At 41.8% G+C, this 22,184-nt stretch overlaps 2 protein-coding genes across 2 annotated transcripts; one reads left to right on the forward strand and one right to left on the reverse strand.

Annotated features, from left to right (window-relative positions):
* Positions 1 to 1,192: 1,192 nt before the first annotated feature.
* Positions 1,193 to 6,406, reverse strand: RSAD2 (radical S-adenosyl methionine domain containing 2; the record flags this gene model as incomplete). Its single annotated transcript, XM_080342476.1, has 6 exons — positions 1,193 to 1,357; positions 1,898 to 1,930; positions 3,734 to 3,883; positions 5,178 to 5,407; positions 5,698 to 5,859; positions 6,064 to 6,406. The coding sequence occupies 6 exons, from the start codon at positions 6,404 to 6,406 to the stop codon at positions 1,193 to 1,195; spliced, it is 1,083 nt and encodes a 360-aa protein (XP_080198602.1).
* Positions 6,407 to 11,677: 5,271 nt separating this feature from the next.
* CMPK2 (cytidine/uridine monophosphate kinase 2) lies at positions 11,678 to 16,715 on the forward strand (the record flags this gene model as incomplete). Its single annotated transcript, XM_080342964.1, has 5 exons — positions 11,678 to 12,235; positions 12,356 to 12,470; positions 13,259 to 13,460; positions 14,630 to 14,863; positions 16,595 to 16,715. The coding sequence occupies 5 exons, from the start codon at positions 11,678 to 11,680 to the stop codon at positions 16,713 to 16,715; spliced, it is 1,230 nt and encodes a 409-aa protein (XP_080199090.1).
* Positions 16,716 to 22,184: the final 5,469 nt, after the last annotated feature.

Here is a 22,184-nt window from a genome sequence, read left to right on the forward strand (position 1 = left end):
TAATCAGACAGTTATCACAAAACCCAACTAGCTTCACTTAATACCTCCATGTTTGTAATGAGCAAGTACGAATGAATACTGAATCAAGCAACCTTTAAAACAACGTTACAAGATATATGAAATTTGTAATTCCATGGCCTAGCAAAATAAAAAGCATACAAATAATACAGCCAGTAAGCAACAGAAGATACATATTAGGTGTGCTACATAGTATTAATTAATTTCATTAGGAACCTTCATCAGAACTGTATGTATGGGGAGAGAAAAGAGTGTTAAACATAATAAATCAATGTTTGCAAATAAAAGGAAAAAAAAAAAAGAGGAAGTTAAGAATAAGATGCAAACAGTGTTTTCAGTGTAAATATTTGTTAGAACTAAGGTCATTGCCAATGTGAAATAAGCAGTTGCTTGTCATTGGGTAAAATATACATGTATGTTTTAGGAAAAATACAATATTCTTTCTTCAGTAAAAATCCATTTTCACAGAAAATTACATCCTCAAACATCTTTGCAAATATCATGTGTGTATATGAAAGGAAGGGAGAAGAACAACAGCTGCTTTTATGGTTAAGTCTCAAAGAGTGAAAATGCCAATCTTTTCATCATGATTTCCTTTTAAATACATTATTACAGATAATGATTCCTAGATTCTGACCCTTTCTTACCCTGAAAAAAGTGAGGGCTGCTTCCAGAGCCCTGCCAGCTGGCCCTCTTGTGATCTAGTGAGGAACTGCAACCCACCTTTCTACATGAAGGAGGCACAACACATTCTCTCTTAAGAGTTTCTACTTACCAATCATAACAGCTGTTTACAATGAATTAAGAGATTGTGGTGGTTTTCGGTTTGTTTTCTGGCATGCACACTTATCTTAAAACCATTTCATATGTGACATTAGCTTAATGGTTTGCCCTCAAGCCCATCATACAACAGACTAGAAAGTCAATTTCAGAGAGCTATTTATATGAAAGTTCTGAATGTACTTGGTAATGTTCAATGAAACCATAGATAAGAACATAATCTACATTCTAAAAACATTTAATACATTCACATATAGAGTTACACTGAACATTGATCTGTATAATATACCAAGTGTAGTTAAAAGCATTACATATATACATACATATATACACATGCATATGTACACACCCATTTTCTTTACATAATGCGCCTGCCCTAACTCAGTATATTGAGTTACCAGTCCAGTTTCATGTCTGCTTTACTCCACACATACTTTCCTCCTCTTTTTAGGAACATCTTCTCATCAAATCCACTGAATTTAATTGCTGCTTCTATACCAACATCTAGGATAGACTTGGAAGGCTCTTTCCGTCCATTTCTACAGTTTAGAAAACGCATCTGGAAAATCAATAGATAAGATGTTAGAAAGTCAGTTTCTAAAAGCTTAATTTTTCTCCAGAATTAAACAAGTTGTGCTGCAATCCCACAAAAGCCTCTGTAACTGTGTGAATGTTTCACTGTAGTCCTTAGAAGGAAGTTCACAGACATGCTGATAAATGTTAGCAGGAACAACGCCGTACCGTAATTCCCGAAGATTAGTGTTTTCTCTTCAGTTAGATGTAAACTAAGTAGGCTCTTTGCAACTTAGCTTTCAGGACAAGTTCTCTGAGTTAAAGAAAAGCAGCAAAGATGTGCTGCACAGATATACATCTACACTTGAAGATTCAAGATGCGATGATCATGCATGTAACCTGATGGCAACACCTCCTTAGGTCATACTTAAAGTTCTCAATATGTTTAATGGGAAAAAAATACATACCTTCCTTGTACTAAATTTTAAAATTAATTTATAGAATGCGCAGTAAATTGATTTGGTTGTAACTGTTGCAGACATACATATATTAGCAGAGAAATACCAAGTATCAGACAAAGACTTACGTATTCATCCAGGATGAGGTATGAATCCCTCATCTGTAATAGATCAAAAGAAAAAAACTAAATTAATATACAAACCAAAATTCCATTGTAATGAAAAATGAAACAACTATTCATTCAAAGCCTGATCCAAATCATTGAAACAGGTAGTATCCTCCCACTATTTCAGTGAGCTTGGATCAAATTTATAGAAATGAACGATTAGACAAGATTACTAGCATGACTTAATGCATGAATAAGCCAATAATTCTTTGAATATGATCTCTCAAATGCCTAAATGAAAGGTGGGTACCCAAATGGATAAAGGTGTCTTAAATAATATCCTAATTTTCTATTAACTTCTACATCAGCAAAACTTACACTGTTTTGCATACTAGAATGATTGCGTTATTTTCCAAACAAATTACTTCACTATTTAAGCTCAGATGTTTAACTATCACAGTAGACAAAGGTGTTCTCATAGGTCAAAGATAATCTGCCAGTTCAAAAAGCTCTCAGGTCTGCACCAGGAAATAGGCCAACAGCTGAAATAAGTCGTGTTTGCTCAGCTAACTGGGTACCTCCTGCATGACCACCCCTAAAATTCTCTGAGTACCTGGAGCCTTCTGCTGTGTACAATGGGAAATCTGATAAATTTGATGCTCATCTTTCACACAGATTTAACAGAAATCAGAAAGAGTCTTCTAGAACCAAACCTACTAAGGGAAGTATACTCTTTTTTTCTAGGACTTGTTACATGGAAAAAATGTAGAAACTGTTCTGGATTCTCATCTTAACACCTTCACTGATGAGTGCTCTCTCCCACCAAATGACTTAAATATTAGACTGCATTTCTATGTCTTCATACTAGAGGCAGTCCAGCCTGCTCACTTGAGCTCTCTATACATTGAAAAATAAACTGTAAATTGAGAGTATTGATCTGTGGAGAGAAAAAGGAAGGTGAGATGGGAAATTTAAGGCATTCTTGAATTTGGTTCAACTTAATATCTCCTCACTCAACAGTGAGTCTCCTAACTCTCCTCATACCATGTATAGGGTCTGTAGGCATCTTACAAAAGATCCTGAACTCCACTCTTAGGCATTTTACTGCAGTTAACATAAGCTCGATGGAAGCTCATCAAATTAACTGCTGGGCTTTGCAGTAGTGCAAGGAGTCTTCTTGTGAATAAAGAGCCTGAATGTGCAGTCCAAAGGAGTTTGGACAGACAATGTTAAAAATGTGAATTTATTGTGTAAGGGAGTACCTAGTAACATGTGTCAGGCAAAAATACTAATTTTGTTCCTCAATACCCAATATAATGGTGACTAGGATGATATCTTTACTATATATTCATCAATGACACTTCCATAGTGTAACATCGTGGTGAATCTCTATTGGAAAACTGCACTTGGACTATAAAGTGTTTACATTAACATACAACCTTTTCAGGATATTGTGCCCGAGTGGGGAAGAGCTATTCAGTTATAAAGGGCTTAATTATTTTTTAGAGCTCACCACTCAGCTGTGGAAAACTCAGTTTCTCCTATTTCTTTGCTGATACTTTATAGATCCATCTCTCTGAGCAGAGGCCCCACAATGCTGAGAGAGGAGGACTCCTGATTTCCACAGGATTGGGATCAAAGAGTTTTTGCTCTTCTATTAATAATTTTTTGCTCAATAAAAAGCCTTAAATAAAATTTAAAACCTTGGCTTCCACCATAACTGAGCAAGTTGTACTGTACCTCCTCTAAGCCAATACTAATAGTAAAAGTGTTAATTGCCATGAAAGCTTCTAATTCTTTTCCATCTTTCCAACTTTATTTCAAAATAAAGTTACAAAAGGTCAGTTTTGATTTTACCTTCTGATTAGATTCTGGTACCAAACAGGAGACATCTTTGTGGCGATCCAGGAATCGTTCAAAGTCTTCATCACTGATAACAAATTTCTCTGCTTCTCTCAGGGCATCCTCACCACTGTTCTCCCCTTCGATGAGCAGGCATTGGAACACCTGAAAACAGAAGGCACCTTGTTAAGATTTTATGTTTTCACTTGCCTTGAGGATAAGAGATGGTCACCATGACAAAAACCTTCAGTTGCCTCAGTAGAAATGTCTTTAATTTTTAAGTCAGTGGAGCTGCACTGACACAAATTGTGATAAGCGAGTACTATATGAAGGGCAGAGTACAGATTTATTTTTAGCAAATTAGCATTACATAGTTCTAAATGTAATTACACAGTCATGGTTCCTGGCCTGGTTTCCGTAGAAATCTTAACTGTTCTGGTCTTAATAAGGGGACAAATAATCAAAAATTAAATAAACTTTTGATTGAGCCTCAAATAGTATGACTGTATTATAAAAGCCAGTAAGTACTATGTACAATGCAGACTATCAAGTCAATCTTTATTCTTAAAGATTTTAACCTGATTGGTGACTGTAAGTTGAACTAGCTTCGGATGATCACAGAAAAGCTATGGAAGACTCCTCAAAACCAAAATGTGATAGTTTATCTACTTAACAGCCGCCTTCTAAAGGCAAAGTCCTCAACTACATTCAGAATAGACTTTGAAGGAAAAAAGGTGCCTTTGCCATCAACATGGTGTGTAAGAAAGTAAGCCAGGAAGCTTGATAAAATGTTAACATGTATGTCATATTTTCCTTACACTCCTTTAGTAGGACCACTTACAGTGGTTTGGGTTTTTTTTCTGGAAAATCATGTGTGTATACCAATTTCCATGAAGCAAATAATGATAAATTATTCAACTAGTTCTTCCATATTTATAAGTTATATTATCTTTATCTATTTTCAAACTGATAACATAATGTATTTAATACACTTCTAGTAGAAAATATCATAATATATACACACTTACTACTAATAATCTAACAGAACATTAATGTCTAATGTACACTTACATATTGCTAAAGATATATTAACTCTAATGTATCATTGTACACTAACTTTTCCTCCTTTTCTCAACACCATGACATGTTTTCAAAAGTTAAAGACCTTCTGTCTTATTTTTAATATAAAAATCTGGATTTACATATGCTGAAATAGTAATTTCCTATAAATATCACAACAACAAAAAAAGATTCTTGACATATTGAGCTCTACTTAAGTGCAGAAAGAGACAGAAACTGTCTCAACACCATGTAACACTGGCAAGAAGCCCACTAACACCAGCCCAAGCTGGAGCTGGAGGTCTGACTGAGGTCATTAGAGGTTCAGACGACTGCAGGACTTCACTTCATCATTACTTTTCCTTGAACAGGAAATCTGTAATATATGCTATTTTCTTACCTTCCAGCGCATGGGGTTAAGTGCCTTGATCTGCTCATTCATATCTTCCTCAACATTAAATCTGTTGATCACTGAATTTATTTTGAAAGCAACAGCATACTCTCGACACCACTGTCTCAGTTTATGCAGATTTTCCACATGGCTCTTCTTTCCTTGACCACGGCCAATTAAAGCGTTGACATCCTCATCAAAACTATCACACGAAATTGCCAGAATGTCTAAATATTCACCTGAAAACAAGTTTTTAAAGTTAAACATGCATTTTGTGTGTGTGTCTCCATCACTAGGGAGACAGTCTGAGCTATAACTTTATTATACTGTTATACCAAAGAGGCAAAAGTACAAACTGCATGTGTTCACAACATAATTAACAGTGTCTCCTTGGTATTTATGTTTGATTTAACCTTATGGAAAATGGACTACTAACAAACCATCTCCCACTTGCACTGAAAACCATCTTTGGTGAGGCTGCCCTGAAGAGGCTCCCAACCCCCCCTCAAGTGCTTGAGTTTTTCCTTACCATATTTCTTGAACCATCGTTCTCTAATCAGGCTGCCGTTACTAACAATGCTGACACTTGGTAGCTTCAACTCTTGCTTGCAAAACTGGACCAGTTTGCCTACAAATTCGCCTCTGTCCTGAAGAAAGGGTTCTCCTCCTGAGAAATTTATTTTCTCCATTCCTAGAAAAGGACCAAAGAAAAATGCTGGGACCCTCTGCCTCCCTGTTGCTCGCTCCCTGTCCGTGCCCGACTGAAGCGATATGAAGAGGGAGCCCGGCCATGCAGCTACAGGGAGAACTGCTCCGGCGTCACTTGGTCCTGCTGGGACGTGGCCGCGGCGCATCCCCCCGCCCCAGCTCCCACCAGCAGACCCCCCGGGCTCACCCGCCTCCTTGAGCATCGCCAGCCCCCTCTTGGCCTCCTCCAGGGGCAGCACGAAGGAGGTTTTGGCCGTGTGAAAGCAGAAGCCGCACTTGTAGTTGCACTGCCGGGTGAAGTGGTAATTGACGCTGGTGGGCGTCGGGAACCAGTCGTCCAACTCCCGCCGCCTGTCCGCCGGAGTGGTGGGCCGGGGGGCCGAGACCCGCCGCCAGCCAGGCAGGGGCAGGGACAGGGACAGGGAGAGGGGCGCCAGGTTCCAGCACAGCGCACCCAGCTGCCCGCACAGCGCGGCCAGCAACGCCCGGGCCACCGCCAGCGGCAGGCGGCACAGCGCGCCCAGGGACATGGCTCGGCTCGGTCTGGTTCGGCTCGCTTCGACTGGACTAGACTCGGTTCGACTAGGCTCAACCTGGCTGGGCTCGGTTCGACTAGGCTGGATTCACCTCGGCTCTGCTCGGCTGGATTCGGCTCTCAAGCTGCACCGAAGCGCCCAGCACTCCGCTCTTAAGAGTGCGGCAGTCCACCCTCCCCAACCGCCGCACCGTCCCATTCCGCCCCGCCGGGTCTCGGGGAAGCGCACGGTTTCGTTTTCCTCTCTCGCAGAATAGAAACTTGGCACCGAGCCACGGGCGCTGGTTCACTGTTTCGGTTCTTCCGGCCCGCCCCACTCCCCCCACCCCCGACCTGCCTCTCGGCCCTGCAGGGACGTCCCGAAGCCGCCGGCTGACCGGAGCAAGTTACTGGTTTGGTGATCTGCAGGTTCGAGCACCTCTAGCACCTGAGGACTCGTGAAGCTGGGGAAAAGCTGAGCTTTTGTAACTCCATTGCAAACTTCTCAGAGACAACCATGAGCTCTTGTAAGTTTAAACAGGTTTGCATTGCAGAGCACTCCAAGTTAGGGAGCCTGATGACTTCAGATTCATGAAAAGAAACTACTTCACAATTATTTAATTATTGGCCTAAAATACTGCCTAAAGCACCTCAAGCAAAGCTGGCTATTCATCCGATATTCACCAAGTTTAATATAGGGTTAGCTTTAACAGCAGGAAAAATTGGCAGCTGCCTGAGGTGACACATTGGCGGGGCAGATGGCTGTCCCTTCATGGTAATACCAGGAGAGACTGGGACCAAACTGCCAGTTCCCATATTCCTCAATTCCTTGGTGCCACAACAGCTATTGCTGAAGAAGAGCAGCTCCATCACAGCACCGGTTGCCACCTGAAGTCCTCCAGTCATCTAGACACACCACGTAGGTCCTCCACAGCTTTTCAACCTCACACTGCCTTCAGTCAGTCTGTCCTCATTATGGAATGGACAGTTTAGTGTCATCACTTCTGCCAAGGTACAGAGCCGTACTCAGACCTCAACACCTACCAATAGCATGTTGGCTGTCGCAGGCTTCAATTGGAGTTTCACTCACTTCCATTGACCTGCCAGAACTGCTAATGTAGCAGGACAATCTTGCTTTCACATTGACTTCTTTGTGGTTTTATTTTTTGTTTTGTTTTGTTTTGTTTTGTTTTGTTTTCCTTGAAAAGGGGATAGGAGAACTAGCTTCATCCTGTTTGCAAATTTTAATGGAAAATAAAACTTACTTGTGAATAAAAGGTCTTTCTTTTATGTTAATTAGTACTGTCATTTGCTAGCCTTAAATCCCATCACCTTTCCTTCACTTCCCTGGAGATAATCTACTGGCACAGTAATGTCTGGATCAGTGGATAACAGAGCTTCAGGTTTTCCCCTTCAGCCAGTATTTATTGTTAACTCTATCAGGTGTTTCTTGCTGGAACAGAATCATGCCAGTCTGTCAGGATGGGAGGCTTCTCGCTGCAGCATGATGGGAAACATCCCCATTCCCAAGCCTTTCCAAAATTGCGTCAGAGCTTGTCAGCAGAGAATTATCCATGTGTCCTTCCAGTTCCTTGAGGTTTACATAAGTTTAAGGATGAAAGTAGGACTTTTTAATAAAGTAAAGCGCTTGTTGATTACAAACTTGAAAATGGAATTGCGAAAGGAGGAAGGCAAGAAAATTCAAGTTTAGACTGAAAACTGACATTGAAGTTGCTCCTTGGTTGTTGCAGTGTTGCAATTAATTTGGAGAAGTCTGGTATGCTCTGTTTCCCCCTTTGCTCTGTACATCCCTTCTGCTTCATGTTAGGAACTCTATCCCATTTCATATCTTCTCTGGCCCCAGTTCAAATTCCTTTCTCACCTCATTCCTGTATTTTGTTCATGTCAAGTTGAGTCAATGCAGATATAGGGACCACAGCCTTTCTCCTTCCTTTGAGATGAAAAACTTTTACTAAGAATACTTGTGGTAAGCACAAGATCTTAAAGACAATCACAACACTTCAAATTGTGCATCTCAATAAATATTCTGTGTTGTACCTGATTATGTACATGTGTGTACATATATCTACAGATACGTATGCCACCAAGCTCACAATCTCTGCGTATAGGTTTGCACAGACATCTGAGTACAGGTGACAAATTATCATTTAGCTCACCTTGTCTCAGAAACTTCTCCAGCATTGCAGAAGACCCACTGAGGCTGGCACAGTGATCCAGAACAATTGCAGCCTCAGCCCTGAGCTCATTGCCTAGTGCCTCAACTGGATAGGAAAATGAAGTTAAAAATATTTAATTTCCAAAATCAGTAAAAAATAATTGAAGATTACCAAATTCTCTCAACACAAGACTTATATCTGATACACAAACACTCCAAGGGTATGTCAGAAGACTGTTGCTAAATGACTCAGTAAACAAAAACATTACCATTTTTGAACTTATTTTTTTTAAAGGGAAGATCTTTGTTTCAAGGAACAAAACATCCAGAGAACCTAACACTCAAGCTTACTCAAGACTTCCTGTTCTCTGGAGTTTTATCTATGCTTTCTTACAAAATAGCAGTTATAAAAGCCCTACTTCTTGCCTCAACTACGTATTTTTTCAGATGTTACTCTCTGCATTACTTTAAAGACCCACAAAGTAAACTTAGACTGGGATATGCCCCTACAGATGTACAAGTCCTAGCAGCAACAAGACGTTTGTATTTTATTTCCCAAACTGTTCTAGCTCACATGCTTTATGCTGAGACCTACAAATAGCCACAAATGTTCCTTTTAATATGCTAGCTTTGAATCTACAAGAAATGTTGCAAGCAAGAACTGAAATGAAATTTTCTGTCCTGGAGCCTTCTAGAAGAAATTTGGAAAATATGATGTTCTTTAAAGCAGTAGGAGGTCTGATTCCTTCCCTTTCTTTCCTACACAAGTCATCTTACAAAGGCATGGTGGAGTCCCAATACTCAAAATGTTTCAGTTCTGCAAATCTGCACCAAAAAAAAACCTTTTAAAGATAATTTTTCAGAAATTATTGAATAATGGGATTACTGGTGCACTGGATGGTACAGAGTTACACAACTAGCATGGAAGAATCCAACTGGATAAACATGGATAATGCTGTTGTGCTCCCTAGTTGCTAGGAAAGCAAAACTTTAAAACAGTGATACATTATTCATCTAAATAATGCATTTTTATTTATTTAAATAAAGAGATTGCTTTCTCCAGTGTGGCTGGTTAGCAGTTGCAGTGAAATGCTATCTTGCCAGGGAAAGTAGGAAATGAGAAATGAAGCACCACTAATGTGACTCAGAAAAGCTTGTAAACAAGGTTATATCGAGGCAGTGGGAGGGGAAAAGGAAAAATGAAAGTAAGCACTTTCCATTTAGTCAGAAGGGAGGGCAAAGGCAACATTTTCATCAGAAAAACAGAAAAAAACAGAAGAGAAGGAGCCAGACAGGTCAGTGAGGAACACGGCTAGCTTTTTAAGCAGTTTGAAGACAAACTTGGCTGCAAGTCAGTTGGACCTAAAACAAAATGAGTTAACAGAAACGTGGCAGATAAGCTTCAGCATAGATAAAAGTAGGGAAATGCACACAGAGAAGAATAATCGAAACCTTGTATACCTAATGCTGAGCACAGTAATGGCACTTACATCACAGGAAAGAGATCTTGGAGTCACTGTTGCTACCCCTCTGAAATCAATGGCTCTGTGAGAGACAGCAGCAAAGAAAAAGTCAACAAAAAGCTTAGTATCACCCAGAAAGTTATTGAGAACATGACAGATGGCATTATTTCGCTGCTCTGTGAAACCTCTGTACATGTAGCCATAGCTTGACTAGTGGTACAGTTCAGGTCTCGACGTCTAGGCAGGACCTCACAGCATTAAAGAAGTTATCTCTGCATCTAAATTATCATGGGGATGAAGCATCTGCTTTAAAAGAGACAGGTGCTCTCATTTCTGGCATGATAAAGCTGATTGAGCTTTACAAAACCATGGAGGTGATAAATAAACTGAATGTCGAACTGTTACTCACCAAAGTCAGTAATATTATTAGAAGAGGCACTTGTTGAAACAAGCAGGATATGAGTTTAAGACTTATAAAAGAACATTGGTTTTATGCAACAGGTGCATTGCTGTGGAATTTAAGACCATGGGGGTTTGTGGAGGTAGACCGTATCACGGAGTCAAAAAGGGATTTAGACAGATGTATGAGCAAGCATCCATAAACAGGTACTAAAATGAAGAGATGAGGATGTAACATTCCTAATTTGGTGACTGCATGGTGGAGGAGCATGAGGACTAGGAAACTGGATCATGGATAAGCCAGGCTTATGCACAGCATGTCATTCTGCCAGACAAAATATTGGGTGAGAAGAGCCACTACTTTGACTCAGTAGTGCGTATTATTAGGTTCTTAAAATCACCCTCTATTGGCTTCTTGTATAATGAGCCATGTTTTACCCTGGTGCTTTTGGTATCCATACCCAGCAGCCATAGCCATGTGTTTGAGTGATGTGGAATGATGCAGGAGTTCTTAGGTATGAAAAGGTGCACGTTGCACCTGAAAAAGCTAGTTTTGGTATCTGCTCCTGAGACTGTCCTAAAGAGCCTCCAAAGCTGTGTTCCCAGCTCCCGCTGTGGCCCAGTCTTCCACCAGCTTCCTCAGCATGGGCAGATTCCAACTAATATAGCTGCTCTCTAGCTAACCAATGCTGCCTACCAGCTGCTCCTTCTCCCTGCCCCCTCTCCCTGCAGATATGCTAAATGAAATATATTTATGCAGCATGCTTGAGCTGACCAGAGGAAGACATAGGGTTTCTCAGTGTACTTGCTTGTCGAATATATATTTTCAGAAGATGCATCAGAAGCTTAACTTTAGATATCTCTGAGTAGCAGTCATCTGATCATAGAAAGGGACAAATAGGATTCTGCAGAGGTGCAGGTTCTTCTACATTTCAAGTTACATATTTTGAAAACTCAAACATTTTGGGCAACATTACTCAGAGGAGCTGACATGAACCTAACTGTTACAGCTATTTGCAGTGTTTCTGGTTCCTGCCGCCGAGCTGACGAAACCTGAAATTGGCCGTCACAAAGTTACGAAAACACTGCAGGCTTGTAAAAGTCTGTTTTACTTCCCAAATTATTTGACTCCACTCATCTTGTTATCAAGGCACTGAGTAACAGACTAGTGGGGTTAAGTTACCAATATGCCCTCGCAGCTCAGTGGTACTTGGGCACCGCAACACAGCAAACCAGTTCAGTTTCGTTTATGACTTGCTTGTCTCTTCGGGCCAGTCTGCAGCAGCAGAGTGCATTTGCACGTCTTTTTTTGGAGACCTGCCAGGATTCAACCACAGGAGTCTGTGGGAACGTGACCTTTTTTTTGCGGAGGGGAACAGGGAAACAGAAAGGGAGCAGGCAGAGCCGATCCCGAGTCCAAGACCTTATTTTTCACTTTCACTTTCCAGACCGTCCATGCGCAGGACCATTTCCCGCAGGGACCAAGCCCGTTCACTTCAGTGCCACTAAAGCGGGAGGGAGGAGGCAGAAAACCCTCCCCCGAGCAGCAGCCCTCCCCTGCCGGACTTCTCCCCATAGCCAGGCGCTTTCTCGGCCAGCCGGGCAGGTTTTGTTTCCCGCTGGCCCCGCCGTTGCCCGCCGCTCCGCGCTGCAGCCGGCCCGGCTCTCGGCAGCGATGCTGAGCCGCTGCCCCCGGGGGCCGCCGGGCCCCCAGACCCTCCGCTGCCCCCCGGGGCCGCGGGGCCCCCCGCTCCTCCGCCGCGCCCTACCGTCCGCCGCCCCTGCCGTCCGCGACCGCCTGCGGGAGGTGAGCGGCCGGGGGGCTGGGGGGGGCGGCGGGCACTGACTCCTCCAGCTGCGCAGGGCGGTGCGGAGGCAGCCGGTGCGGCGGGCGGGTGTGAAGGGTGACTGACATCTATCCTTGCAGTGCGCGGCGCGGATCCCGGAGGCCAGGGCAGTACTCGACCTTCTGGAGGACTGTCCTGAGCACCAGAAGAAGGGAGGTTTTCCCGTCGTAGTTTTTGAAGGGCTGGATGCCACAGGTAAGAGCAATGTGTGGTTGAAGAACCGCAGATGAGAAATTGTTGGAAAGAGCGACTGCTATGGCTTTCAGCCAGGTGTAAGGCTTAAAAGTACAAAAAATCCTGGAAACCTGTGACAGATTTGAAAGAATTAGTAATTATAAATAGCAGCTTGTCTTCTCTTGCTTGTAAAAGATCAAACGATCTATGCTAATTTTCTTTCAGTGGATGAATTCCTTATCCATATAGATTAAAGAATAAAAAGAGTGGAGTACTGCAAATTACATTTCTTGTGCAGATGATGAAACATAGTTTTACTGGAGAATTTTCAAATAAATGAACTAAAATAATGGTAGTCCAGGGAACTGACAGCAGTTTGTCTCAGAAAGAAATATTAGTTGCTTCTGAATAACTTTGTTTTCTGTATTTTCTGTTAAAGAGAACTTAAAATGTCCTCTAAAAAGAAAATATTGGGTGACAACATAGCAACATCCACATGAATTGTGACCTAGAAAAGTATTCAAAATGGATATATAGAGAAACAAACATGCATTTAATGCATTTGAAAGAGTGGAGACAAAGCTGGCAAGAGGGAGGGGTGGAAGGCCCTGAGAGTACAAAGTAATAATTCCTCAAACCAAACTCGTAATCCTTTTCCACTGAAAACCTTATCTTAATATATTCAAGTTAGATAGTCAGGTGTCAGAACATGTGCTCCAAGTGAACAGGTAAAAGCATTTCTCAGTTTTTAAAACCCAGTTGAATCTGGTATGTGATATAACATGTTTCCTTCTGTAAATGAAATGCAGGCAAAACCACTATAACCCAGGCTGTTAAGGACACCCTGAATGCCGTTCTGCTAAGGTCTCCACCACCTTGCATCAGCCAGTGGAGGACAATATTTGATGATCAGCCAGCACCCATAAAAAGAGCATTTTATGCTGCAGGCAACTACATTCTTGCTTCAGAAATAGCAGAAGCATCCACTCGGGCACCTGTGATCATAGACAGGTTTGTATATTTAAGAAGTCCTCTTTTATCAGTGCCATCATACAGTTGTTCAGTGTTACAAGCAGAAGTTGTCAATTATAGTATCTGGTTTCTATGTTTGTTTTTCTGTTTGTTTTGGTGTTTGTTTTGTTCTGTTATTTATTTATTTATTTATTGATGATACTTCACTGGTAGTCAGATCAATATTAAATCTAAAGAATAATACTTGTGATAACAATCAGGTCGGGGATTTCTGTCAGTATAACACTTGTAACTGCCCTTACAATACGTTATATATGCAGTTAGGAATAGTGGAGGCATGGACTTTGCAGCCTGAGCCAAAGTGGGGCTCTGTTACAAACCTGAGGAGAATGAGGGCTGCTGATCAGCATAGGGTCTGAGATGCAGGTGAATTAGAGTGATCGAATTTGAGGTAGATTTACCCTTTGAGGAAGTAAAGCCAGGAATATACTTCCCACTTTAAAAAAAAATATTTATTTATTTATTTTTCTATATTATTTCTTGTTTCCATTAACTGCATAGGCAGCTTTCAGTATTACTCTTAATTAAGAAAGTCTAGATGCACTTTGAAACTCCTGGCCTGTTTCAGTAGAGGTATGGTAACCATCTCCTCACAACACACATATACAAAAGTTTGGATATGTTTGACTGACATTTTTAACCATCCTCAAAACCACTGAAACATATAAAACACAGTGGCTGATAGTGTTGGGAATGTTAAATGCAAGTGAAATGCATAACTGTTAATAAAGTCTGTCTTTGTTCACACGTGGTTGGAGGCCTCATGTTCTCTACCAAATCTGCTGCATGAAGTAGGATGGCAACCACAAAAAAGAGAGTAGTGGATTTTGACTTGTAATGTAATTCTTCTTCTGACTTCTCATTGTACAAGAAGACTTTCTTTTGATAGGAGTATCTGGAAAACTCTTTGCCTCTGCCATATGTTTTAATTTATAGTTCACAGTAATTCTGAATTTTGCATTGAATGTTATTGCTCCGTTAAGAAATAATGAGTGGCACAGAATTGTTCTTTACATTTCCATTCAAAGTCAGTGTCACCTACATCATCATTGTTGCACTTATCATTATATTGACACCCATCTCCTATATTACTGAAAAATTAGTCTCCTCTTTAAATTTTCCTTCTCCATTCTGTACTTTCCTGAAAGATACTGGCACAGTACAGCTGCTTACACAATTGCCACTGAAGTAAATGGGAAAGTGCAGGATCTTCCACCAGCTCATGATGAGGTGTACCAGTGGCCTGAGGATCTGCTTAAACCCGATCTTGTTCTTCTCCTGACTGTTGATCCTGAGGAGCGAGTCCGTAGACTTCAGTGTCGAGGGCTGGAGAAAACAAAGGAAGAAGCTGAGCTGGAAGCTAACAGCTTGTTTCGCCAAAGGTACACTTTAATCAGAAATAAGAACATGGAGGCAATCTTGGCGCCTGTGGGATCAGTAGCAAAATGTCCCACTCGCATTACTGGAACAAGAATTTCCTATGTTTGAGCTTTTGGGTTGGGTTTTTTCTGGACAGGATTCATGGCTGACAAGGAGAGTAAATTCTGTCACTTCTGACTGAAATTGTTTGAAAGCTGCAGGTGACGAACTTCCTTCTTCTGCAAAGTAAAGGACTTGTATTTTGCTACTTGCTGCTGTTATTGTAGCACCTTTCTTATTGAGGTCATGAAGGAGAGAGACCTATAAGTTACAGAAATGTGAAACAAGAAGTTAATACACATAGTTTCCCCAGAAAAGTCTGGAACTGAACTCCAGATTAAGAGAATAAAATTTAGATCTCCTCTTGTAGGTATCTTTAGTTATGCTAAATGTCTTAGGCCTCAATATAGTCAATACATTTAATGGAACCTTCAAAGCAATTCAGCTCACCACCTGCCTTGATCCCAGTGGAAGTATCTAGGGCCATTTGATAAGATCTGAGATATCTGCATGAGGTCAGCCGAGGTGGTGCAGAACCTGTGGACCTTTTCTGGACCAGCAACTGGAAACAAAATGAGATAGTCCAGAGCATCTCAAGCAGTACTAGGCACATTTGTTTAGACAACTGAATTGCACCTTAGGTATCCTACTTCAATTGCTGTCTAGACTCCACCAAATGTATTGATTAGATCATAATTGTCTACAGTGGAAACTTAAATACCTAGTGCTTGTGTAGATACCTCGGTATAGATACCTGAATGTTGGTGTCCTTATCTGTAAATTGCAAAGCTAAAATCTCCCTCTAGGGTTTAAATGTTTCTGGTCATGACATACCTTAAAAATACCTTAAAAATGCTTAATTCTGACAGAAAGTCTGTGAGGAGACATGGTTCATATAGTCGAACCTGCAGAGGGATGGGTGAGCGAAGGGAACACGCTGTCATTTTAGAATCTTTCATGCTTTAATTCTGTTACTTCTTATTCCCATCAGAAAGCCTTTGGTTATTTTTACTTGTTAATTATGCCCACCTGGATGCAAGAACATTCTGAACCTTGCTTTATTAATCTCACAATTTGTGGCCTCAATGATTGGCATTATTAACTCATATGGGAACAGAGAAAATTATATTTGCATTCTCATCCACATCCTCGTAGATTAAATGTGGGAGAGTTCTGCATTATGAGAAGGCTTATAGTCTTAAGCAAGGGAGTTTTCATCCTGGTGCTCATCCAGATATCAAAGCTGACCAGAACAAAGTGCTGAATGATGTGTCAACTCTGCAATCCTGTGACTGAAAGCTGAGATCAGTCGGTGGGCACACTTACACAACGCCTTGCCATGCAGTTCAGAGACACCTTAGTGGGCTCTGAATAAATTAACTCAGGTGTTACAAGGCGGCTGCCCACTGTACTGCTATACCAGACTATCGCATGCTAAGCTGTACATAGAGAAACACCTCAATGTCATGCCATGTGAATATGGATAGAGCTCTGGGAATCAGTGTCAAGGAAACTATGTGCTTTGAGGTTCATATTATAATAGCTACCAATAGCTTATTGCAGTAGATTTCATTCTTAGCTTCATATCAGATTTTTTTTCCTTTGTCTCTGTGAACACTTTCTCCCGAGACTGATGGATAATGCCATTTCATATCCCTGCAATTTCTAGTTTCATTTGTTTTATATTTAAATAGAGTTGAAGAGTCGTACAGAAGGATGGTGAATCCTGCGTGCCAAGAGGTTGATGCCAGCCCCTCCAAGGAAGAGGTTCTCAAGACAGTGCTACAACTAATTAAAAAACACTGTGCTTTGTGAAAGCAGCTTCTGTGTAATAGCACTTGAAAGATTTTTTAGTGCACTTACAAGATACTTTTTGTTGCCCTTCTGGTTTTGGTACCTGAAAATGCACTGTGATGTGTTTTACCTCACAGAAGGATCTTATCTTTCTTCTGTCGATAGTAATCTGTGCAGGTCATCTGTTTCACCATTGCCTACCATACTTCTCTGTATAAGGCAAAATAATACTCATGTTATTCAACATTCTTAGCAAAGCCACAAGCATACTATGGTCATGTGCGAGGTACCCCGGAGTGCTCTCTGCCATGGTGACATTTCAAGAAACTGTCATGTTGCACCTTAATCACCAGGAGAACCTGCTCCCGCATCTGTTGTTCAGAATTCACTGGACTGTGGGAACAGCAGGATGTGCCATTCCAGCTAAGTAGCCTTGGACAGGTTATACAGAAATATGTTTCTTATGAGTGTAAGGAGTGATAGCCCAGGCCAGTGAGAATGATATCTCAGGCCAGAAAACTGCCCCCATATGTATAATGTGTGAATGTTGGGCCTGGGCGTGTGAATGAGTGGGTCAGAACGCTGCCCACAAGATATGTATGGAAATGTGACTGAAAACAGTCACAAGATGAGTGTGGTGTGTTTGGAATAAAAATTATTGAAAAAACATCCTGTCTAACCTCTTAGTCTAGGTCTGGGTCGGTAGACCCAGAACTGTTGAGAACTGTTCTGCTCAGCTCCGCCTCGCTCTGCTCTTGCTGCTAACAAGGACTTTGTGTGTGTGTGTGTCTCTGTCTGCATCTGTATGAATCGTTCCTCATTGCCACACTGGACTGCAGCTGGAGCATTAGTGCCCAAGGAGAGGCTGAAATGTCATCCAGCAGTAAAACAATAAAATGGTCATAACATTAAGGAACAGAGAATCCAGTGGCCCAGTGTTGTTTACTGGAGTAGAGGATGAGCAGCTACTGCTGTGATGGGCATCCTGCAAAACACGTGTTGTAAATGAGAGCCAGTGAGCATCTAGGCCTCTATGGAATAAAGTCCAAGCCTATCAACATATGCAAATGTATACCAATTCATTTCAGAGGGAAATAGGAGAATGCTGACATCTTAGAAACAGAGACCTGAGAAGAACCTGAAAATAAAAACATTTGATAAGTAATTGCCAAAATATTTTTCTGTGAAACATTTTCTATATGCTATTAATAGCATTGTTAATGTGAATTTGTGTTCTTTTGAGAGATGTGAAATGGAAAAAATGCAGACAATCTGAGCAATGGGAATTATTGTACCTTTTCACTTCACCTTTTCTTTCTCATCTGGGTTTTTGCACATATTGAATGTGAAAGCAGGCTACCATCAAGACTTCAGCTCTGCAAAAGCTGATTTTTATGTACTTTCTCTATTGTTACTCCTAAGTTTAAAACTAAACATATGGATAAGCCTTTGTGGGGTCAGACATGATCTGTAGATACAGAAAGAATGTAACTAAAATGTAAATTTGATTTCAAATACTACTTTTGCTTGCTTTCCTTTGTTAAACAAATGAAATTATGAATGAATCTGTAAATAAAAATGTATTCACTACTGCAGTTCCTATAGCTAATCTGTATATGTATTACACACATGAAGTATATACTTATAATCCTTGGTTTTTTGTTTGTTTGGTTTTGGTTTTGTTTTTTGTTTGGTTTGGTTTTGTTTTTAACCCAAAGCTGCTTAGACAGAACAGCAAAGCAAGGATGAACAAACCCTCATGTCCCTTTCTCATGTATTTGTTAGAATTAGAGATCTGCAAGAAGTTGTGCTTCACATGGAAGATGTTAATGTGCATAATCATTCAGATACTTCCCATTTCTGTGGCATTTCTGCCACATTTTTGTCTGAAAAGGTGTCTGAAAAGGCTGCATTATTACTTTAATTTACATTTATAGCAAATGCAGGAGTTTCTCACTGACTGCTGAAATGCAGGCAGGTCTGGGCGAGGAGCAGCAGAAGTACAGGAGCACTGACCATCACACACCCAGCAAGAGCATCACCCACTTTGTGTGATGAACTGCTTTGCTGGGCACGCTGATGGCCACGAGAGGTCAGGATTTCTGTTTCAGTGCTTGAAAGACCTTAAACTCCAAACAATTCCGCACAGATGCACAAACTTAGGCTATGCCTTGGTGGATAAAACTGTTTTCCTACATCTTTGGAGTGTGGCCGTGACACAGTGCTGGCCTGTGGGCACCAGCCTCTGCCACCCAGTCCTGAGCACGGTCAGCCCCTGGAGCATCCTTCCTTACCTGTGGTCATCCACCTTGGAGGCCAGATGTTTGCTTAGCACAGACAAAGGCTGCTCCCTCTCAGTAATCCTCAGGGCAGAGGACATGCCAAACCATGTTTCTTTTGTTACTACCCAAGTAAATTTAGTAATTTGACCATTTACTGATTTACTGGTACAGACCTAGCTTTGGGACGTGATCCTGCAAAGATACTGGTACTACAGTCCTCAGAGCATCTGGGAGGTTGGATTAGTAAATCACAGACACAGAAATTTAATATCAAGCTTCTTAATAATTCTGTTAAAGTCAGTTAATCCAGTCCTTACTGAACAATAAACATTGTTTGTGAAGTTTGGGTGTTTCCTGAAGTACAAAACAATACTTTAATCTGCCTGAATTAAACTGTTTGTACTTTTTAGTTATTTTTGAAAATTCTTCAAGAGTTTAAATGAGAATGTTACAAGATATTTTATTTTATTTTATTTTATTTTATTTTAATTATTGTATTTTATTCTTACCATAGTATTTTTAGCACATTTTTTTCTTTTTTCTTTTTTCTTTTTTTAAAAATCACATTTGCTGCCATTTTTTTTTTGTTCTAGAGGGAATAGATACTCACATAAAATGGTATTCAGTTGCTTAAACATAGACATCCACAGCCAGTTAGTCTCCCTAAGGTATCTGAGATGTCTGCATGGGGCTGCCAGATATGACACGAGACATTTGGTTGAGCTGTTGATCTGCAGAGTGGCAGCTGGAGGCCTGCAGGGGTACCATATGGTGCCTAAAATGGCACTATTCCCCCATTTAAACAGTGAGAGGGTTAGAAAGCAGCAGTGCAGCCTCTTTGGGCTCTGCCTATATTAGCAGGGGGCCTGAATAAGTGAGGCAGATCTGTAGCACAGAGGAGCTGGTGCAGAAGACTCTGTGTGTGCCCTACATGTATTTCAGACATTTTATTTCAAACCATGTCTAATCTGGTTGCATGGACTGGTCTCTCCGTAGTGCAGTAAGTGTGCACACTAGATTTTTTTATTTAGCTTTGTCTGGATGGAGTCCAGTTCACAGATGCCAGGACTGTTCAGTGATGAAAAGCAAAGGCTGGTGAGGAGGGGTGCTCAGGAGGAATGATTCGAAAACCCATATCTGATACCAGCTGAAATGTTAATTTGGATGTATTATTTAGATATAATATAGAAGAAACAACAGGTAATGGAAACAGGGGCTGGCCACCTGGGAGGAATATAAGGCTGCTGTTAGAGGATGTAGGAAGGCAGCTAGGATAACCAAGGCCTCCTTAGAATTAAACCTGGCGAAAGGGGTCAAGGGCAGCAAAAAGAGCTTTTTCAAATACATAGCAGATAAAACTAACACCAGAGGCAATGTAGGCCCACTGATGAATGGGGTGGGTGCCCTGGTGGCAGAAGATACAGAGAAGGCAGAATTACTGAATGCCTTCTTTGTCTCTGTCTACTCTGCCGGAGGCTGTCCTGGGAGCCCTGTACCCCTGAGACCCCGGATGAAGCCAGGTCAATGGAGGAGTTTGCTTTAGTCGATGAGGACTGGGTTAGGGAGCAATTAAGTAGTCTGGACATCCATAAATCCATGGGTCCAGATGAGATGCACCTGTGGCTGCTGAGGGAGCTGGCTGAAGTCATTGGTGGACCACTCTCCATCATCTTTGCCAAGTCTTGGGAAACGGGAGAGGTGCCCGAGGACTGGAGGAAAGCAAATGTCACTCCAGTCTTCAAAAAGGGCAAGAAGGAGGACCCAGGTAATTATAGACCGGTCAACCTCACCTCCATCCCTGGGAAAGTAATGGAACGGCTTGTCCTTGGTGCCATCTCAAGGCATATTAAGGATGAGAGGGTTATTAGGGGCAGTCAGCATGGCTTTACTAAGTGTAAGTCATGCTTGACCAACCTCATAGCCTTTTGTGAGAGTGTAACAAGGTGGATGGATGATGGCAGAGCGGTGGATGTGGTCTACCTTGACTTCAGCAAAGCGTTTGACACAGTCTTGATAGCATCCTAGTTGCTAAGTTGAGGAGGTGTGGCCTGGACAATAGAGTAGTGAGGTGGGTTACAAACTGGCTTAAGGAGAGAAGCCAGAGAGTGGTAGTCAGTGGTGCGGAGTCTAGTTGGAGGCCAGTATCTAGTGGAGTGCCTGAGGGGTCAGTACTGGGGCCAATATTATTCAACATATTCATTAACGATTTAGACGAGGGAATAGAGTGTACTATCAGCAGGTTTGCTGATGACACCAAGCTGGGAGGAGTGGCTGATAGGCCAGAAGGCTGTGCTGCCATCCAGCCAGATCTGGACAGGCTGAAGAGTTGGGTGGGGAATAACCTGATGAAATTTAACAAGGGAAAGTATAGAGTCCTGCATCTGGACAGGAACAACCCCAGGTTCCAGTATAAGCTGGGGAATGACCTATTAGAAAGCAGTGTAGGGGAAAGGGACCTGGGGGTCCTGGTGGACAACAGGATGACCATGAGCCAGTACTGTGCCCTTTTGGCCAGGAAGGTCAATGGCATCCTGGGGTGTATTAGAAGGGAGGTAGTTAGTAGGTGGAGAGAGGTTGTCCTTCCCCTCTACTCCACCCTGGTGAGAACACATCTGGAGTATTGTGTCCAGTTCTGGGCCCCTCAGTTCAAGAAGGACAGGGAACTGCTGGAGAGAGTCCAGCGCAGGGCAACAAAGATGATTAAGGGAGTGGAGCATCTCCCTTATGAAGAAAGGCTGAGGGAGCTGGGTCTCTCTAGTTTGGAGAAGAGGAGGCTAAGGGGGGACCTTATTAATGTCTATAAGTATATAAAAGATGAGTGCCATGAGGATGGAGCCAGGCTCTTCTCAGTGGCAAACAATGATAGGACAAGGGGTAATGAGATCAAGCTGGAACACAAGAGCTTCCACTTAAATTTGAGAAGAAACTTCTCAGTGAGGGTGATGGAGCACTGGAACAGGCTGCCCATGGGGGTTGTGGAGTCTCCTTCCCTGGAATCATTCAAAACCCACCTGGACATGTTCCTGTGTGACTTCATCTACGCGTTCCTGCTCTGGCAGGGGGATTGGACTAGATGATCTTCTGAGGTCCCTTCCAATCCCAAACATACTGTGATACTGTGATACTGTGTGGAGGCAAAACAGACTTTAGGTCTGGTTTCCTCAGTGTCCTGGTTGAGGACTAACCTGGAAAATGTTGCAGCTCCTTT

Source organism: Nesoenas mayeri, assembly GCF_963082525.1.
Source record: "Nesoenas mayeri genome assembly, chromosome: 3".
Taxonomy (NCBI): Eukaryota; Metazoa; Chordata; class Aves; order Columbiformes; family Columbidae; genus Nesoenas; species Nesoenas mayeri.